The 21,362-nt window shown below is 47.9% G+C and overlaps 1 protein-coding gene across 1 annotated transcript; it reads right to left on the reverse strand.

The window, feature by feature from the left end:
• Nucleotides 1-653: 653 nt before the first annotated feature.
• LOC308580406 (uncharacterized protein) lies at nucleotides 654-17,083 on the reverse strand. The gene is made up of 4 exons (XM_081181963.1): nucleotides 16,941-17,083; nucleotides 14,157-14,528; nucleotides 6,039-6,225; nucleotides 654-3,556 (listed from the first exon to the last, which is right to left on the reverse strand). The coding sequence occupies exons 2-4, from the start codon at nucleotides 14,511-14,513 to the stop codon at nucleotides 1,497-1,499; spliced, it is 2,604 nt and encodes an 867-aa protein (XP_081038089.1). The 5' UTR covers nucleotides 14,514-14,528; nucleotides 16,941-17,083; the 3' UTR covers nucleotides 654-1,496.
• Nucleotides 17,084-21,362: the final 4,279 nt, after the last annotated feature.

The following is a 21,362-nucleotide window of genomic DNA, read 5'->3' on the forward strand; positions in this document are numbered from 1 at the left end:
GACCAAGCTGTGGGTGGAAGTGGAAGAGAGGAGTGCCTGGCATGCTCTAGTCCATGGGGTCACGAAGAGTCGGACAACTAAATAACTAAACAACAACAATCTTGCCAAATGAACCTTATATTGGCCCGTTTGACAAGACCAGCTGCCATGTTTGAGGTTTTTTTTGGGGGGGGGAGGCTTAAGCATCATTTTGGGAGGCAGCAAATGGTCACATTTAAGAACTGTGGAATCGGTTATCTGTCACATGAGAAACAAGGCCTGATTCCCGCCACCGCCCCTTAATCCTCTCCAGCTATTTGCTGATCCATCAACCTTGATGGAGCTAAAAATATTCCCAGTTCCCCAAATTCCTGTCAAAACTGTCCCAAGGTGGTGTCAACCATAAATTTTCCCTACTATTTTGAACACATCTGGCAAATTGATTCAAATCAACATTCATGAGCATGGAATAAAAAATGTTGTTGCTCCCCTAAGTTTCCCTGGTTGTCCACTACCAATCTCAGCTCTTGGCAGACTGTTTCTGAACTGGGAGGCATTGGCTGGTTCCTGTCACCTGACAGCTGGAGGTTTTCAGAGAGAGTGCAGAGTGCTGAGGAACCAGATGCTGAGACTTCAGCTAGAGTTCAACAACACAGGTGCTTGCTATATGCAACTTGGAGACAAAGAATCCTTAATTTTCAGTCAGATTCAGAACTATTTCCTGTCTTCTTACCTATGAATTACATTTATGTTCCACACTTCCCTCATCAAGCCCACCACAAGATATAGTGCTTTCACGCACACAGCAACCCTGCGAGGGAGGTTTCGCATAAAGATGGTGACCAGCTTTAAGTCGCCCAATCGGCTTCACGACTGAGGAGGGATTTGAATTGTCCCTGGCATTTGTGGACCTAGATCCTTGGACTCCAGCTCCCATGAGCCCCAGCCAGCGTGGCCAGCGGCTAAAGAAGACGTGAGTTGCAATTTGACATCATCTGGAGGGGCCACAGGTTACCCAACAGGTCCGTTTTCAGAGCCTTGACCTTCTCCTGGCACAGCTGCCCTTGGAACTCCTCGTACTGGATGTGCTTCGTCCTGCAGTGTGTGTGCAGGTGGGCCTTCTTCAGGACGGAGAGGACCTCACCACAAATGAGGCTCAGCTCCACAAAGAAATAGTCATGGGTCCATTTCTTATTAAAAATGCTGCACTCCAAATCTATCTTCCTCTTCTTGTGGAAACATTGATTGTGTTCAGAAACAGACAATTAGGCAGACGAAGCTGTTCCAATAAGGGAGTCCTATACTGCTCTTTGAGCCATTGAAGCTTCTGAGCTCTTTTAAAAGGCAGCCCCAGGTAGAGTTTGTTAAAGTAACTGCTACGAAATGTGGCACAGGACTGCTTTCTTTTGACACCAAGGGGAGCTCTTCTTCTGGGGCTGAAAGCATTGGCATGGTTTGATTTTGTCAGTATTGCAAGGAAGCATAGAAGGAAAGGTAAAAAACACCTATGCAGTTTATTAAAGTATCTGTGGTTTTTGCCCTGTATGAGTTTGTTGATGTCTTCTAAGTGCTCCATATTGGCTGTAGCTCTTTCCATATTCAATACATTTAATTGATTTCTCCCCCGTGTGAGTTCGCTGATGTCTTCTAAGTGTCCCACTTCGACTGAAGCTCTTTCCACAATCCACACATTCAAATGGTTTTTCCCCTGTGTGAGTTCGTTGGTGTATTCTAAGTGTCCCACTTCGACTGAAGCTCTTTCCACAATCCACACATTCAAATGGTTTTTCCCCTGTGTGAGTTCGTTGGTGTATTCTAAGTGCTCCACTTTCATGGAAGCTCTTTCCACATTCCATACATTTAAATGGTTTTTCCCCTGTGTGAGTTCGTTGGTGTATTCTAAGTTCTCTACTTCGACTGTAGCTCTTTCCACATTCAATACATTTAAATGGTTTCTCCCCTGTGTGAGTTCGTTCATGTCTTCTAAGTGTCCCACTTCGACTGAAGCTCTTTCCACAATCCACACATTCAAATGGTTTCTCCCCTGTGTGAGTTCGCTGATGTATTCTAAGTGCTCCACTTTCAAGGAAGCTCTTTCCACACTGCATACATTTAAATGGTTTCTCCCCTGTGTGAGTTCGTTGGTGTATTCTAAGTGATCCACTATCCCTGTAGCTCTTTCCACATTCCATACATTTAAATGGTTTTTCCCCTGTGTGAGTTCGTTGGTGTATTCTAAGTGCTCCACTTCGACTGTAGCTTTTTCCACATTCAATACATTCAAATGGTTTCTCCCCTGTGTGAGTTTGTTGATGTCTTCTAAGTGCTCCACTTTCATGGAAGCTCTTTCCACACTGCATACATTTAAATGGTTTCTCCCCTGTGTGAGTTCGTTGGTGTATTCTAAGTGATCCACTATCACTGTAGCTCTTTCCACATTCCATACATTTAAATGGTTTTTCCCCTGTGTGAGTTCGTTGGTGTATTCTAAGTTCTCCGCTTCGACTATAGCTTTTTCCACATTCAATACATTCAAATGGTTTCTCCCCTGTGTGAGTTTGTTGATGTCTTCTAAGTGCTCCACTTTCATGGAAGCTCTTTCCACACTGCATACATTTAAATGGTTTGTCCCCTGTGTGAGTTCGTTGGTGTATTCTAAGGCCTCCACATTGACTGTAGCTCTTTCCACATTCAATACATTTAAATGGTTTCTCCCCTGTGTGAGTTCGTTGGTGTCTTCTAAGATGTCCACTTTCACTGAAGCTCTTTCCACATTCAATACATTTAAATGGTTTCTCTCCCGTGTGAGTACGTTGGTGTATTCTAAGTGATCCACTATCATTGAAGCTCTTACCGCACTCCATACATTTAAATGGTTTCTCACCTGTGTGAATTCGTTGGTGTATTCTAAGTGCTCCACTTTCACTGAAGCTCTTTCCACATTCAATACATTTCAATGGTTCATCCTCCGTGTGTATTCGTAGATGACTTCTAAGGGTTCCACTTCGACTGAAGCCCTTACCGCACTCCATACATTTAAATGGTTTCTCCCCTGTGTGAGTTCGTTGGTGTATTCTAAGTGATCCACTATCCCTGTAGCTCTTTCCACATTCCATACATTTAAATGGTTTTTCCCCTGTGTGAGTTCGTTGGTGTATTCTAAGTTCTCCGCTTCGACTATAGCTTTTTCCACATTCAAAACATTTAAATGGTTTCTCCCCTGTGTGAGTTCGCTGATGTATTCGAAGTGTCCCAGTGGTACTGAAGCTCTTTTCACATTCAATACATTCAAATGGTTTCTCCCCTGTGTGAGTACGTTGGTGTATTCTAAGATGTCCACTTCCACTGAAGCTCTTACCGCACTCCATACATTTAAATGGTTTCTCACCCGTGTGAGTTCGTTGATGTATTCTAAGTGCTTGACTATGACTAAAGCTCGTTCCACACTTCATACATTCAAATAGTTTCTCTCCTTTGTGAGTTTGTTGTTGTATCCTCAGTTTCTTTGTTCTTCCCAATGAATTCACCTGTGGCTCCATAGAATTCTGACTTTCATCTTCCTCACCTGTTTGGGAGTCTGTGAGGAAAGAGAATCCTGTTAGACTTTCAAGAAAGACAAAAAAGGAACTGAACACCTGTCAATCCCAATCTGTACCTTCTCTCATTTTAACACCGTCTCCATTCTCCACTGTCCTCTCTAGGTTCCAATTTTTTTGGAAAGCAGATGAGATAGTGGCAAGAGCAACACATGATCACTCCATTCACACTTAATAAAGCAGCATCATTTTATAATACAGATCTATGGTGGAATTACCTTATTAGACACATCTCTGTATTTTTCTTTCTGAAGTGAAGAAATGATCTCAGGCTCAAGTAACAGTATTTCCCTTGTGAAATAAATAAATCTTAAGTGCTACATGTAACTGTAAAGATATTGCAATATATTGGAACCTAAGAAGAGCCTGCTGGATCAGGCAAAGGCCCACCTAGTCCAGCATCCTCTTCTCACAGAGGCCAACCAGATGCCTGTGGGAAACCGGCAAGCAGGATTGGAGCACAAGAGTCTTCTCTGCCTTCCTGTGCTTTCCAGAAACTAGTATTAAGAAGCGTTATTGCCTAGAACCGCGAGGGCAGAGCAGAGACGTCAGTCTTATCCTTTTCTTCAAGCTATCCATGTTGCTGGCTGTCACTGTGTCCTGTAGGATGGATTCCATAGATGAACTACGCTTCTGTTTATTCATCTTTTGCAGCCCTTAAAGGCTGTTAAATGTATTATGGCCGAAGCTTTTGTGGGCTGCAGTCTGACAAAGTGGAATTTTGAGTAGGATATGTGATGCCACAGGGACGTGGGGACAGGTGAGGCTGCTGATCCCTTATTTTCAAATCTGAAAGTTGACAGCTATGAACCAGCATGTTTAGATCTTCCATTCCCAGTGCTGGGGTGGGGAAAAATAAGAGCACAAGAAGAACATGCTGAATTAGCAATGAGATCCATGAAAAAAGACCCTTCTGATTGTTCTTTAGAAACCCTCTTTAAAGAGCAGCCAGTGGGATCATTTATCTCCAAATCAGGACTCCTATCCCATCTCAGCACTGTGCTGATTCCTGCTGAGATTGGAGTTAAAGGATCTCTCTAAGGGAACTTTAAGGGACGCGGGTGGCGCTGTGGTCTAAACCACAGAGCCACGGCTTGCCGATCAGAAGGTTGGCGGTTCGAATCCCCGTGACAGGGTGAGCTCCCGTTGCTCGGTCCCTGCTCCTGCCAACCTAGCAGTTTGAAAGCATGTCAAAGTACAAGTAGATAAATAGGTACCGCTCCGGCGGGAAAGTAAACAGCGTTTCTGTGCGCTGCTCTGGTTCACCAGAAGTGGCTTAGTCATGCTGGCCACATGACCCGGAAGCTGTACGCCGGCACCCTCGGCCAGTAAAGCGAGATGAGTGCCGCAACCCCAGTCACGACTGGACCTAATGGTCAGGGGTCCCTTTACCTTTACCTGGTGCCACTATAAACCTCTGAGTCTCTTTGTTGGCTTTGTGTACTTATTTTGAAATTTGTACCAAGGTTGTACCACAGTATCTCCATAGAAGCTTAAAGGTAAAGGTAAAGGTACCTCTGCCCTTACGGGCCAGTCGTGTCCGACTCTAGGGTTGTGCGCCCATCTCACTTAAGAGGCCGGGGGCCAGCGCTGTCCAGAGACACTTCTGGGTCACGTGGCCAGCGTGACAAAGCTGCTCTAGCGAGCCGGCACCAGCGCAGCACACAGAAACGCCGTTTACCTTCCCGCTATAAAGCGGTACCTATTTATCTACTTGCACTTAGGGGAGCTTTCGAACTGCTAGGTGGACAGGAGCTGGGACCGAAAGACGGGAGCTCACCCCGCCGCAGGGATTCGAACCGCCGACCATGCGATCGGCAAGCCCTAGGCGCTGAGGTTTTACCTACAGCGCCACCCGCGTCCCACCGCCACCTGCGTCCCACCCATAGAAGCTTAGGGACGGACAAAATTACAGGGGTGCTATAAATTATTATCCCACTCACTCACTCTCACAAACAATCCCGGTATGTAAGATTGGCAAGTTTACAAAATTTGCTTCTAATACCAGATGCTCTTGGACTTCATATGTCCAATCCTAAGTGTAGAGCCTCCAGCCACAGGAATTGTGTATCATGATAGCTGGTCCTTTGTCCCTTAAGTCCACCAAACTGGGGAGCTGCATGCATTTATTGTGTTTTGATGCTGGTGGAATGTATCACTCTGACCCTGTCTATAAAAAATAAGGGTAATTAATTATAAATATTTATGGGAAGCATTTCCATTCCCCTTCACCCGTTTTTCAGGATTGGTGTGCCACATCATTATCAGCAATTATTCCTGCTGGGGAAATAACATCTAAGATTGAAAAGCCTGGAGGAAGAAAAGCTGCTTTGGAGAAGGCCTCACACCCCTTCCTTCTTACGTTCAGGAACCTCCTTCCATTTGTCTCCTCTCCATCTTTTCACCTTTCTCCCTCCACCATCCATCTATCCCTCTCCCCATCTCCTCTCCCCTGGAACTCACCAGATTTCTCCAAGGGTCCTGGGAGGGAATGCTCAGAGGTTGTGGGGAGGGATGCGGGAGACAGCCTGACCAGGTCACCCGTCCATCTTCCTCCTTCCATCCTGGCCAGGGTTGCAGGTTCAGTCTCAGCTAGGTTTGAAGGTTCAGCTTCCTGAGGAGCGCAGAATCCAGAGCAAGTTGCAGCTTCCTGGGAGGGAGGGAAAAAGAAGCAGCCAAGGGAGTCTGAGAGCCCCTGCAGGGATTCTCTTGCCCAAGACATTCTGCTGTCCCTGGAGAAGCCCCAATTGGGCACCCCCTTCCCAAGTGTCTCCACCCATTTTCAAAAACCTTTGGCAATTCCTTTCACCTGCCTGTCCCACCTCCCTTCCTAAGGCTGGCATGGTATGTACATTAGTGGCCTGAGAGTAGGTCCCTTGGAATTTAAGAGTTAATCTGCAAAGAACTGCTCTGAATACATGGGTGGCCCTTGCATGGAGAAGAAGGAAGCCCCTTGCTTGCATCAGGACCCCCTGGGAGAGGCGGTGGATACGCCCACTGCTCCCTCTGCCCTCGCTGCCTCCTCCTCTGTACTCCTGCCCTGCAAACACCCTTTGCTCTTGTTCCTCAGGGGAGAGAGGCGACTGGTGGAAAGAGCCTTCAAACCCATCGGTTTCCTCCTCTGCTTCCCCTCCTGTCCTTTTGGGAAACAGGAACTTTGGTCAGGAGTAAACAACCTAGATGGCAAGTGTCACAGGCTGCCTCAGGTCTCAGCTCACAAAAGACCAACACCAAGCTCTTCTTATATACAAGGATGTTTATTGCAGTTCATTATTGGTTCCACAACCGAGGCGTGCAGCCCCGAGTGTCTAACGTCAGACATTTGAAGTCCCCTCTGACTCGGTCCCGCCCCTGCACCAACTTATGAGGCTTGTGCTAGACCACCGCTTCCTGTCTTTCCTTTTCCGCAGGGTCTTTCTGCCCCCCTGGGTTCCTTCCCTCCTGCTCTCTCCTGAAGCGGATTCCTGAGATGCCTGTTCCCCCCTCCTTCGTGCTTTGGGGCTGGGCTCCTCCTCCGGGCTTTCTCCATTTCCGCGCGCCTCCACATTTGAACTTGGCGCTCGCTCGCTACCCCTGACCTTCCTTTTGACACTGACACTACTCCCTGTACTACTCTCCCCCTCTTCCGGCAGGACGTTCTCCCCAGATCTCCTTCCCCTGTCTCTTTCCTGCTCCGCTCCGTGTGTCACACTGGGAACCCCCCTCTCTTCCCTTCGTTCCTGCTGGGAAGCCGGCCCCGATCTCCCACTCCCGCTCGGGGTTTCCCTGCTGCTTCCCTGCTCCTGGCAGGTCCCCCCTGTGACCCCCCTTGTCCTGACTAGGGGCGCCCCCTCCTGAGAATCCTCCGATTCACTTGAGAGACTCATGGAAGATCTCAAGTCATTGTCATCCTCTTCCTCACTGTCCTGGGATTCTTCCTCGTCGCTCTCCGTCTCCTCCCCCACCTGTGCCTCTGTCTCTGAACCCCTGACAGCAAGTTTGCAAGATAAGCACTTTAAAGCACTGCTTGCTCCTACTATGTGTGTGTCTGTGTGTGTTTGGACCTAGAGGACAACATACATGTTTACACCAAGTGATTCCTTAAAGAGGGCAATTCTTTAAAACCGAAGGCCATTTCTACAAAATGGAAGACTTCTGAAGGCAGCCTTTTACAAGGAAATTTTTGATGGTTTTTATTTTCTTGGAAGCTACCCAGATGGGCAGAGGCAACCCAGTCAGATAGGCAGGATGCAAATAATAATAATAATAATAATAATTGCAACCTAGCAGTTCGAAAGCACGTCAAAGTGCAAGTAGATAAATAGGTCCCGCTCTGGCAGGAAGGTAAACGGCGTTTCCATGCGCTGCTCTGGTTCGCAAGAAGCTGCTTAGCCATGCTGGCCACATGACCCGGAAGGTGTACACCGGCTCCCTTGGCCAATGAGGCGAGATGAGCGCCTCATCCCAAGAGTCGGCCACGACTGGACCTAATGGTCAGGGGTCCCTTTACCTTTTTAAGCCTGTCCTGCTAGGCATGCTGATCACAGACTCTGTCCAAACAACCCCTTCGAATGCAACAGGGCTTCCTATTTTTACTGCTATCAGTGGGATCAGTCAAACCACGAAGCCACTGATCAACCAGAGTTTCCTGTTTTGACCAAGCACAGTTTGAAGTTAGCTTAATATCCCAGCTTATTTCAAAGCTGGCAGCTGTAGTTTCCTGGTTTGGGCAAAATGGAAAGTTTGTTAGTTATGGCTCATAAGAGACTGTCTGGTTTCATCACAGTTCACCCTCAGGGCCGGCCCAATCATGAGGTAAGCTGGGAGAATTAGGTCAGGAGGCAGATGCAGGGAGATATGGGACCAGCACATTCCCAGCTCCCCTGTTTGTTAGCCTTGCTGTCAGTGCAGGACCACAGCTGGTAAATTTGTGCAACTACCCATTTAGAGTCCTTTTCTTTTGCCCTCTCACACTCGAGGTTGGGTGGGGGTCCTTCCTGGAGTGATGCATTCTGGTTGTGGGGACCAGGAGACTGCGGTGGTGGCTAGAGTTTTTGGTTTTAAACTTGGGTCATAGAATCATAGAATCATAGAATCATAGAATCATAGAGTTGGAAGAGACCACAAGGGCCATCGAGTCCAACCCCCTGCCAAGCAGGAAACACCATCAGAGCACTCCTGACATATGGTTGTCAAGCCTCTGCTTAAAGACCTCCAAAGTAGGAGACTCCACCACACTCCTTGGCAGCAAATTCCACTGTCGAACAGCTCTTACTGTCAGGAAGTTCTTCCTAATGTTTAGGTGGAATCTTCTTTCTTGTAGTTTGGATCCATTGCTCCGTGTCCGCTTCTCTGGAGCAGCAGAAAACAACCTTTCTCCCTCCTCTATGTGACATCCTTTTATATATTTGAACATGGCTATCATATCACCCCTTAACCTCCTCTTCTCCAGGCTAAACATGCCCAGCTCCCTTAGCCGTTCCTCATAAGGCATCGTTTCCAGGCCTTTGACCATTTTGGTTGCCCTCCTCTGGACACGTTCCAGTTTGTCAGTGTCCTTCTTGAATTGTGGTGCCCAGAACTGGACACAGTACTCCAGGTGTGGTCTGACCAGAGCAGAATACAGTGGCACTATTACTTCCCTTGATCTAGATGCTATACTCCTATTGATGCAGCCCAGAATTGCATTGGCTTTTTTAGCTGCCGCGTCACACTGTTGGCTCATGTCAAGTTTGTGGTCAACCAAGACTCCTAGATCCTTTTCACATGTACTGCTCTCAAGCCAGGTGTCACCCATCTTGTATTTGTGCCTCTCATTTTTTTTGCCCAAGTGCAATACTTTACATTTCTCCCTGTTAAAATTCATCTTGTTTATTTTTGCCCAGTTCTCTAATCTGTCAAGGTCATTTTGAAGTGTGATCCTGTCCTCTGGGGTGTTAGCCACCCCTCCCAGTTTGGTGTCATCTGCAAATTTGATCAGGATGCCCTTGAGTCCATCATCCAAGTCATTGATAAAGATGTTGAATAAGACCGGGCCCAAGACAGAACCCTGTGGCACCCCACTAGTCACTCTTCTCCAGGATGAAGAGGAACCATTGATGAGCACCCTTTGGGTTCGGTCAGTCAGCCAGTTACAAATCCACTGAGTGGTAGCATAGTCAAGACCGCATTTTACCAGCTTCTTTACAAGAATATCATGGGGCACCTTGTTGAATGCCTTGCTGAAATCAAGGTAGGCTACATCCACTGCGTTCCCTTCATCTACCAGGCTTGTAATTCTGTCAAAAAACGAGATCAGGTTAGTCTGACATGACTTATTTTTCAGAAATCCATGCTGACTATTGGTGATCACAGCATTCCTTTCTAGGTGCTCACAGACTGTTTGCTTAATGATCTGCTCCAGAATCTTCCCTGCTATTGATGTCAGACTGACTGGGCGGTAATTATTTGGGTCCTCTCTTTTCCCCTTTTTGAAAATAGGTCAACTTAGGTTTTATTGTAACTTTGCTGCAGCAATGCATTAAAAGGTCAGCATGGATTTCTGAAAAATAAGTCATGTCAGACTAACCTGATCTCGTTTTTTGACAGAATTACAAGCCTGGTAGATGAAGGGAACGCAGTGGATGTAGCCTACCTTGATTTCAGCAAGGCATTTGACAAGGTGCCCCATGATATTCTTGTAAAGAAGCTGGTAAAATGAGGTCTTCACTATGCTACCACTCAGTGGATTTATAACTGGCTGACTGACCGAACCCAAAGGGTGCTCATCAATGGTTCCTCTTCATCCTAGAGAAGAGTGACTAGTGGGGTGCCACAGGGTTCTGTCTTGGGCCTGGTCTTATTCAACATCTTTATCAACGACTTGGATGATGGACTCAAGGGCATCCTGATCAAATTTGCAGATGACACCAAACTGGGAGGGGTGGCTAACACCACAGAGGACAGGATCACACTTCAAAATGACCTTGACAGATTAGAGAACTAGGCAAAAACAAACAAGATGAATTTTAACAGGGAGAAATGTAAAGTATTGCACTTGGGCAAAAAAAATGAGAGGCACAAATACAAGATGGGTGACACCTGGCTTGAGAGCAGTACATGTGAAAAGGATCTAGGAGTCTTGGTTGACCACAAACTTGACATGAGCCAACAGTGTGACGCGGCAGCTAAAAAAGCCAATGCAATTCTGGGCTGCATCAATAGGAGTATAGCATCTAGATCAAGGGAAGTAATAGTGCCACTGTATTCTGCTCTGGTCAGACCTCACCTGGAGTACTGTGTCCAGTTCTGGGCACCACAGTTCAAGAAGGACACTGACAAACTGGAACGTGTCCAGAGGAGGGCAACCAAAATGGTCAAAGGCCTGGAAACGATGCCTTATGAGGAACGGCTAAGGGAGCTGGGCATGTTTAGCCTGGAGAAGAGGAGGTTAAGGGGTGATATGATAGCCATGTTCAAATATATAAAAGGATGTCACATAGAGGAGGGAGAAAGGCTGTTTTCTGCTGCTCCAGAGAAGCGGACACGGAGCAATGGATCCAAACTACAAGAAAGAAGATTCCACCTAAACATTAGGAAGAACTTCCTGACAGTAAGAGCTGTTTGACAGTGGAATTTGCTGCCACGGAGTGTGGTGGAGTCTCCTACTTTGGAGGTCTTTAAGCAGAGGCTTGACAACCATATGTCAGGAGTGCTCTGATGGTGTTTCCTGCTTGGCAGGGGGTTGGACTCGATGGCCCTTGTGGTGTATTCCAACTCCATGATTCTATGTTGTTTGCCCCTGTGCCCTCCTGCAGATGCCCTGCCCCTGAGCTGCGCCCCTTTCCCTTCCTGCCCCGTTGGGGGGGCGCCCTGCAGCCTCTGGCTGGGCTCGGGGGGTTGAAACTGCCAGGTGCACGTGCTCTCCTCCCCCTCCTGCCCCCCCGCCTCCTGCACCTCGGACTCCTCGCTCCGTCCCTGCATCGGAATCCGGCTCCTCTCCGGGGAAACTCGCCAGGCCACGGGCTGCTGCTCCTCCGCTCTCCCCGGCGGGGGACAGGAAAGTGCAGCCGCTCTCGAGTCCCCCTGGCTGGCCCCGTTTCCTGCCTCTCTGGGCATCGGAGCTCGCTGGCTGTGGGTTGGGCCCTGGGAGGCTGCAAGGCTGGATGCGCCCCCTTGCGCTGTCCCTCAAAATTTATTGTATCATTGGAATCGAATCTACCTGGCATCTTATATGCTATCCAGACTGGAGGAGGGCAAATGTTGTCCCTATTTTCAAAAAGGGGAAAAGAGAAGACCCAAATAATTACCGCCCAGTCAGTCTGACATCAATACCAGGGAAGATTCTGGAGCAGATCATTAAGCAAACAGTCTGTGAGCACCTAGAAAGGAATGCTGTGATCACCAATAGTCAGCATGGATTTCTGAAAAATAAGTCATGTCAGACTAACCTGATCTCGTTTTTTGACAGAATTACAAGCCTGGTAGATGAAGGGAACGCAGTGGATGTAACCTACCTTGATTTCAGCAAGGCATTTGACAAGGTGCCCCATGATATTCTTGTAAAGAAGCTGGTAAAATGTGGTCTTGACTATGCTACCACTCAGTGGATTTGTAACTGGCTGACTGACCGAACCCAAAGGGTGCTCATCAATGGTTCCTCTTCATCCTGGAGAAGAGTGACTAGTGGGGTGCCACAGGGTTCTGTCTTGGGCCCGGTCTTATTCAACATCTTTATCAACGACTTGGATGATGGACTCAAGGGCATCCTGATCAAATTTGCAGATGACACCAAACTGGGAGGGGTGGCTAACACCCCAGAGGACAGGATCACACTTCAAAACGACCTTGACAGATTAGAGAACTGGGCAAAAATAAACAAGATGAATTTTAACAGGGAGAAATGTAAAGTATTGCACTTGGGCAAAAAAAATGAGAGGCACAAATACAAGATGGGTGACACCTGGCTTGAGAGCAGTACATGTGAAAAGGATCTAGGAGGCTTGGTTGACCACAAACTTGACATGAGCCAACAGTGTGACGCGGCAGCTAAAAAAGCCAATGCAATTCTGGGCTGCATCAATAGGAGTATAGCATCTAGATCAAGGGAAGTAATAGTGCCACTGTATTCTGCTCTGGTCAGACCTCACCTGGAGTACTGTGTCCAGTTCTGGGCACCACAATTCAAGAAGGACACTGAAAAACTGGAACGTGTCCAGAGGAGGGCAACCAAAATGGTCAAAGGCCTGGAAACGATGCCTTATGAGGAACGGCTAAGGGAGCTGGGCATGTTTAGCCTGGAGAAGAGGAGGTTAAGGGGTGATATGATAGCCATGTTCAAATATATAAAAGGATGTCACATAGAGGAGGGAGAAAGGTTGTTTTCTGCTGCTCCAGAGAAGCGGACACGGAGCAATGGATCCAAACTACAAGAAAGAAGATTCCACCTAAACATTCGGAAGAACTTCCTGACAGTAAGAGCTGTTCGACAGTGGAATTTGCTGCCAAGGAGTGTGGTGGAGTCTCCTTCTTTGGAGGTCTTTAAGCAGAGGCTTGACAACCATATGTCAGGAGTGCTCTGATGGTGTTTCCTGCTCGGCAGGGGGTTGGACTCGATGGCCCTTGTGGTCTCTTCCAACTCTATGATTCTATGATTCTATGATTCTATGATTCTATGAATGTTGCACAAATAAGTCTCCTTGTGATCCGATGTGCAGTCACTGGTTTCCTTATCAGCAAATATTCCCAGAAAGCTGGGACGATGCCACCCTGCAGCCACAGCCGTCAATTTTCAGATTTGAAAATAAGGGATCAGCATACTCGAAAATAAGGGATCCGCAGCCTCACCTGTCCCGGAGACAGTCTACAGGATATCTAACAATCCAGGATAGCAGCGGGAAATGGCACTGGAATAAGGGAATTTCCCAGAAAAAAAGAAAAAAGAAAAAAAGGGAAGGTTGACAGCTATGCCTGCAGCCCGAATGCGTAGCTGGAGGAGGCAGTCCAGTTCCCAGCTCTGCTGGTTGGGATCATGCAATCACTTAGCTCCAGCAACCGACCTTTCCAAACCCTCCAACATGTCTCTGATGAAAATAGGAACATCCCATTCCATAAATATAATTTTATTATTTTTAACCCGGCTTTTCAGGCTGTGAACCTGAACCTTTTCAGTCATCTGAACCTGGCCATTATCTTAATAAATCTTGCAACAACCTTGCAAGATGGGCCAGTCTTATTTAATGCGACTACACTTGGGATTGCTGAGGCTGCAAGACGTGCCAAGATTTTTACCTCAGTGGGGAGAAAAGAGCATTTTGGAAATGGAGGCAATTTAGAGGAGGAAAACGGGGTTTGGTGGAAGGACCCCTCTTCTGACACAGCTTCTGCTCTGATAAAATTCAGAGACCCCTGCAGTTTAAGTAAAGTAAGAATAGCAGGAGATATGATCGCAAACCTCCCATGTATAAGAAAGTTTGGTCTAGCAAGCCTTTTAAAAGTGGATTAGAGAGAAATTGCAGGGAGGAGGAATATTCACCACCATAGCTAAACAGAACCTCCATGTCGAGAGGCAGTGGACCTGTGACCTCCAGGTGCTGGAAACCCAGGTGAGAGGAGGGCACTTACCTTTCCCAGAAGCCCCTCAGTGTCTGGGAGCAGGGTCTGGTCTGTCCCCCCTGCTCTTCCACTGGGCCTCCGACTGGCATCCGCAGCTCCCCTGAAGGAGAGGACACCATCCCCGGAGTGGGGAGGACTGGGAGCCTGTGGGGTTTCCCACCCTGAACGAGGGGGCTGCATCGTCTTCAGGAAATCCTGCTTCTGGGCCTCCCAGTGGTGCTGCGGCTGCCCCTCCTCTGCCTCCTGCTTAATCTGACATAAATCTGCCGGAGGCAGAAGATCCCTGATGGTCCCAACTTGGCCGGCAGGAGGTTTCTTTCCTTTGCACTCCAGTCTCTCCCTCTCCCTGGGTCCCTGCTCTTCCATTTTTACGCCACCCTGCTGGAAAATAAATAAACACAAAGTAAAATACAACACAAGAATAAAAACAAAAGCACAATTTTTAACCATTTGCCAGTTTTTGAAATATATTATTACTCTTTCTATTTCTAATGTTCAGGCTGTGAATGACAATCATTATGTCACCCAAACGGCTCCACCCAGGGAGGAGGGGAAGTTATCCAAAGACTGGGGGAAACATCAAGGTTTATGGAAGTACAAATAATATTTGGGGGTGGGGGAACCAAGGCAGTGGAAGGAAATCCAAAAACAACCCAGTGAGAGGACTGAGCCTGTTAAGTGGACAAGGAATGCTGATCCTGGCTGCAACTTCTAGCATGTTGGAAAGGCAGCAACAGATCCTTGTATATGATTAAGGCTGCGACAGACCCACCTAACATTGAAAGTACATGGCTTCACCCAAGAAATCCTGCGAGCTGCAGTTTGTTAGGGGTGTTGAGAACTCTAGCAATAAACTACAGGTCCTGTGGTTCTCTGCTTTAAATGTATGGTATCTGCACAGCCTAAGAAACAAATAGGCAAAAGAAATATTGACCAACAAAATCAAAGAACCCACTCCAAAATATTTTATATTTGATGGCCACAAACTCTCTTGACTGAAGACATTGTAACTTGCAGTCCATTGGCCGCATATGGCTTGCCAAGCCTCAGGGTGTGTCCTGCTAGTCCCTGCCGTTTCCATCTCCTGATCTGATCATAGGATGAAGATCTCTGTCTGTCCTGGAGAGAAAGATGCCTAAGGGCCCTTAGAGAGATTTTTTAAACTCCAATTTCACCACAAAGCCGCACAGTGCTGAAATGGGGTAAAAGCCCTGGTCTGGAAATAAATGATCCCTCTGGCTGCTCTTTAAAGAGGATTTCTAAAGAACAATCAGAAGGGTCTTTTTTCCACAGATCTCCTTGCTAATTCAGCATGGTCTTCTTGTGCTCTTATTTCTCCTCCAGCCCAGCACTGGGATTGGAAGGTCTAAACATGCTGATTGTGTTTGCAAGACTTGTATGTATGCTAGATGGCATGTCTGGTGAGTGTGTGCAGCACCTCTGGCGTGTGTGCATGTGACTTTATGGTCTGCATCTCTTTTCTGTGTGCGCATGCATGTGCATACATTGGCCACAAAGTTCACTGAAATGTGGCCTCCAGAATCAATGCAGCTTTAAGCCCATAAATGTTTCGCTCCTCCTGCTCTATCAGAAAGAACAATCAAATCTGAGACTATCAGGAGGAGAGAACTGGATCTACAGATTTAATGTTCTCAACATCCTATGGACACAAACTGAATTGAGATTTCTCTCTAATTACTTTGAGATTTTTTTCTTAAAAATATGAAGCAGTATAGAAATGAAAGGAATAATAATCTGGACATGAATAGCTAATTTCAATTTCGCCTTCCTCAGTCTTTTACAATACTGTCTTCAACATTTTTATTATCATTAATTCATTTCCATATGCCACACTTCTTAAGAATTCTCCTTTCCTCTGCAATCTCAAAACTGTCACCCACTTCAACCCTCAGCCTTCATCTGAAAACTCTGCTGCCTTACTAAGGTGGAAATAAAACCTTTAATGAAACCAGGCTTAAGCCTCTCTCACTTATTCACACGCAGATACAAGAGGTCACTAGCTTGATAGCTTGGGAAAAGATCAGATGCGTTCCCCCGGGAATAGATCTATTAGCTGTTTTATTATCCTTGACAGAACAACAGAGCCTCCATGTGTAGGCACAGTGTACCTTAATTTGTGCAGGCAAAATATGCCATTTCCTTGCTAAATGAATCTGATGGACATCATTGCCACAAGATGCGGTGATGGTGGTGGCAAAGAGAGCTTTCAAAGGCGATCAGACCAATTCACAAATAAGGGCGATAGATTTATCAATGGCACTGGCAGAGGAAGGGGGGCAGGAGTAGTGGTCTGCAAAGGGTGTAAGGGGGGCTGCAGGGTGAGAGGGACACCTCCCTGCTGCACTGCTCTTCCTTCTCCTCCCCGCCTCCCCTTCCCTCTCCGCCGTGGGGAGGACCGTGGAAGAGGACGGGGCTCCCTGCTGAGGGACAGGGAGAGGGGCGGCAAAAGCCCCAGGGACGCCGCTGATCATGGGACGACTGTATGCATCGTCCATCGGGAAGCAGCAGCTGCCTTGGACCCCTCATTCTGCCCCTTGAGCTCAGGACTGAAGGGAGCAGCTCCCCAGGGTCTCCGGCAGGGTCCGTGCCAGCCTGAGCCAGAGATGTTTGCCCCTGCGCCCTCCTGCAGATGCCCTGCCCCTCAGCTGCGCCCCTTCCCCTTCCTGCCCGGGTGGGGGGGGGCGCCCTGCAGCCTCTGACTCCACTCGGGGCCCGATCCTGCCAGGCGCACGTGCTCTCCTCCCCCTCCTCCCCCCCCCCCGCCTCCTGCACCTCGGACTCCTCGCTCCGTCCCTGCAGCGGAATCCGGCTCCTCTCCGGGGAAACTCGCCAGGCCACGGGCCGCTGCTCCTCCGCTCTCCTCGGCGGGGGACAGGAAAGTGCAGCCGCTCTCGAGTCCCCCTGGCTGGCCCCGTTTCCTGCCTCGCTGGCTGTGGGTTGGGCCCTGGGAGGCTGCGAGGCTGGATGCGCCCCCTTGCGCTGTCCCTCAAAATTTATTGTATCGTTGGAATCTACCTGGCATCTTATATGCTATCCAGAATGTTGCACAAATAAGTCTCCTTGTGATCCGATGTGCAGTCACTGGTTTCCTCATCAGTAAATCTTTCCAGAAAGCTGGGACGATGCCACCCTGCAGCCATAGCTGTCAATTTTCAGGTTTGAAAATAAGGGATCAGCAGCCTCACCTCTCCTGGGGACAGTCTACAGGATATCTAACAATCCGGGATAGCAGCGGGAAATGGCACTGGAATAAGGGAATTTCCCGCAAAAAAGGGGGGGGAAGGTTGACAGCTATGCCTGCAGCCCGAATGGAGGAGGCAGTCCAGTTCCCAGCTCTGCTGGTTGGGATCATGCAATCACTTAGCTCCAGCAACCGACCTTTCCAAACCTTCCAACATTTCTCTGATGAAAATAGGGACATCCCATTCCATAAATATAATTTTCCTATTTATACACCACACATCTTATTACGTTGCCCCAGCCACTCTGGGAAGTTTCCAACATATATAAAAAACATAATAAAACATTAAACATTTTCAAGCGTCCCTATACAGGATTGCCTTGTCAGATGCCAGGGGGTCGGATAACTCCATTCCCTCCAGCATTTCTTCAATGAAAATAGGGAGACCCTAAGGAAAAGCGGAATATTCTGGGATCAAATCAGAAACCAGGACAGCTTCTCTAAATCAGGGAAATCCCTGGAAAATAGTGGCATTTGGAGGGTTTGTCTTTCCCTGCTTTTTCTTTCGCTGCCTCTGGTCTCCTGCATCCATTTAGCAGAGGAGGGGAGCGGTTTTGGCCTTCATACTTCTCCACCCCCCACCCCACCCCCAATATAACCAAAAACACACACACCATTTGGGAGGGAGGACCAAAAACATATAAAAATCGTTTTATTATTTTATTACTTATTTTTGCAGTTCAATCGACTCTATCCATAAATGTTATTGTTTATAGCCAATGGCCACCACAATACAATATGAGCACAAATCACACAGCTGCAAAACAAAAGACATTGCATGCACCAGACCAGGATAAATCTATAGCGTACAAAATTAATTTTCACATTTCTTTCAATGGGAAGGATATAGGGCAGCAGAGCCAAGGTGGTGGGGTCCAGATTAGAGTTTCTATCATCCTTGACTGTCTGCCCTGCTGGCTGAAGCTGATGGGAACTTGACAACAACATCTGGGGACATCTCAATGACTATTTTGTGATATACAAAATCTTCAAAGGATTAAGGCACTGATCCAGAAGAGAATGAACTGAGAAGAGGCCCCACTGAATTCTCTGAAGTGAAACAGAGGAAGATCATTACATCATCATCATCATCATCATCATCATCATCATAATTAATAATAATTTATTATTTATACCCCGCAGACAGACAAACTTTAATGTTGTATACAGTGTAAGGTTGGGGAATTGAGAGGTGGAGAGAGCAAGAGAGGGGGAGGGGTAGTACACTTTCATTATTTTACAAAGTTCATATGCAAGGTGTTTGTGTCAGTGTGACATGGCTAGGTTCTCTTCCTTTTCATTTATTAGTTTTCATTGGCAGTGAGAAAGATCGGGGGGGGCAGGGCATAGTTGCTTGACTGCAGTAAAGGTGGTGGAGGCTGAACCATTTTGAGGAAGAGATTGTTGTAATTCTTGGTTCCATAAAGTTCCATAAAGACTTCACTGACTATATAAAAGCCTTTGACTTCTGCTTCACTGACTACATAAAAGCCTTTGACTGTGTCGACCACAGCAAACTATGGCAAGTTCTTAAAGAAATGGGAGTGCCTGATCACCTCATCTGTCTCCTGAGTGTTATGGAAAAATCTAGGTGTGAGGCTGTTCAGTCAAACCAGCTCATTGGGAAGAGCCCGCGGGTCCCTTGCGTAATAAAGGAAGGAATCCAGTCACCAACTGGAGCAAATAGCTGTAGACCAAAGTTTATTGCGCAACAGGTTCAAAGAGGAATTTTGGACCCCAAGCATGGGGTGACAAAGACTTTTAAAACTTTCCCACCATATCCCAGAATACAGTTCGTAGAGCATCATTGCTATATGATTGTTACATCACTGACATGTCACAATAGCGGAGGGGTAGACAGGGGTTACACTAGTCTAACCTTGGCAAACATGTCCAGACAAGTCCTTGATAAAAGATTAGCATAAGCATGCCCATGTCAGGGCAAGACTCAGGTATCAGATTAGCATAGGCAAACACCTCTTAAGTCGCATCACCCAAAGTACAATAGAACTTCCTTTGCATGTCTGGCCCCTTGGCACGTTTGGTAATAGGATTAGGCTTTCCTTGGCCCAGCTCAGCAATTCTCACCCCTGGACACTTCCTGGAGTCCTTTTTCAAGGGGAAAATAGCTTTGGAATGGAGGAAACTGGCAAAGGTGTTGATTTTATATTATTTTTAAAGCTAGGTGCCGTATTTTTCACTCTATAAGACGCAAGACGCATCTAGTTTTTGGAGGAGGAAAACAAGAAAAAAAGTATTCTGAATCTCAGAAGCCAGAACAGCAAGAGGGATCGCTGCACAGTGAAAGTAGCAATCCCTCTTGCTGTTCTGGCTTCTGTGATAGCTGCGCAGCTTGCATTCACTCCATAAGACCCACACACATTTCCCCTTACTTTTTAGGAGGGAAAAAGTGAGTCTTATAGAGCAAAAAATATGGTAATAGGGGAAGCAGCTCCGTCGGCTGGAACGGAGGAGAGGTCAGAACAAGCTATTCTCCCGGAAGGGGAGGGGAGCCGTGAGAGGAGTGATGTAACGATCAGGAGAAAGGTTGGAAGCTGGGCGCGCGCGCCAAGTTCAAATGTGCAAGCGCGCGGGGAAACGGAGAGCCCGGGGGAGGAGCCAAGTCCCAAAGCTCGCAGGAGGGAGGGAGAGCCATCGGGAGATTCAGCGTCAGAGGAATCCAGGAGGGGCGGAACTCCAGCGGGCAGAAAGACCCTGCGGAAAAGGAAAGACAGGAGGAGGTGGAGCAAAGCAAGCATCTTAAACTGGTGCAGGGGAGGGACTGATTCAGAGGGGACTTCAGCGGTCTAAGCATAACAGACGTGGGGCTGCACGCCTCAGCTGTGGAGCGGAAAATGAACTGCAATAAACATCTCTGTATATAAAGTGAAACTGGCGTTGGTCCTTTGTGAGCTGGGACCTGAGGCAGCCCTGACAGTAAGTCCCCTCTCAAAAAAACCGCAAAAAATTTTTTTTTGCAAGCTCACAAAGGTTGGCAGACATGACCACAGAGGAGCAACTGACAGCCCTGCGAAACGCAGTCACGGAGCTTTCCACTGCGGTAGTGGTCTCCAAGCGTAAGGGAGAAGAAGCAGAAGCGCTATGCCAGGATCTGCAAGCCAGGTGGGAACGTGCGTGCAAAGAAGGGTTCCCGGGGTCCAGGTCAGAGGGAGTTGGACTCGGCCGGCGGGGGGGGGGGCAGTTTAGTAGCCCACTTCGATGGGAACCTGAAGCATTATCCCAGTTTCAGAGCTGACATCGTATATGCGCTGCATTTGCTTCGGAAGGGTTTTAGAGATGAGTAGGAGAAGGTGGGCTTCATTGTATCCCACTTGCATGGGGAGGCTAAAGCCTGGCTGCACAATTTATGGCGCGAAGATGGTCCTGCCCGCAGGGATTCTGACGCATTTATCGCGGCCATGGACGCTTGTTTCCAATCTACCGTGGACATAGATGTGGCGCGGCGGGAGATGCATGGATTGCGGCAGGGCAAGGCTACAGTACGTCAGTACCATTCCCGCTTTTTTGCATTGCTGAATGTGCTGGGCTGGGAGAAGGACTCCGTGGCAGTGAGAGATTTGTTCTGGGAGGGACTCAATGGCTCCATAAAAGATGAGTTGGCAAGGGGGGACAGACCTCAAACCCTTGCAGACGTTGTGCAGAGAGCGCTCACGATAGGAGTGCGCCACGAAGAACGCCCTTGGAACAGTGATGAGGGTCGCCAGGTGCGTGCACAGGCTAGAGCGTCTTCTTTTCTTCCCAGGGACCTGGGACGTACGCATCCCTCGCTTCCGCTGAGGGAGGGGGAGGAACCAATGGAGCTTGGTGGTGCCAAGGCTCAGACAGCAGCCGGAGCCCCAGCGCCCGGAGCAGTCAAGACTAAGCCTCCTAGAGGGAGCAGGAAGTGTTACATCTGTGACAGTGCGCAGCACATGGCCAAAGAGTGTCCCCAG

This window comes from Podarcis bocagei (genome assembly GCF_964188305.1).
Source record: "Podarcis bocagei genome assembly, chromosome: 2".
Classification (NCBI taxonomy): domain Eukaryota; kingdom Metazoa; phylum Chordata; class Lepidosauria; order Squamata; family Lacertidae; genus Podarcis; species Podarcis bocagei.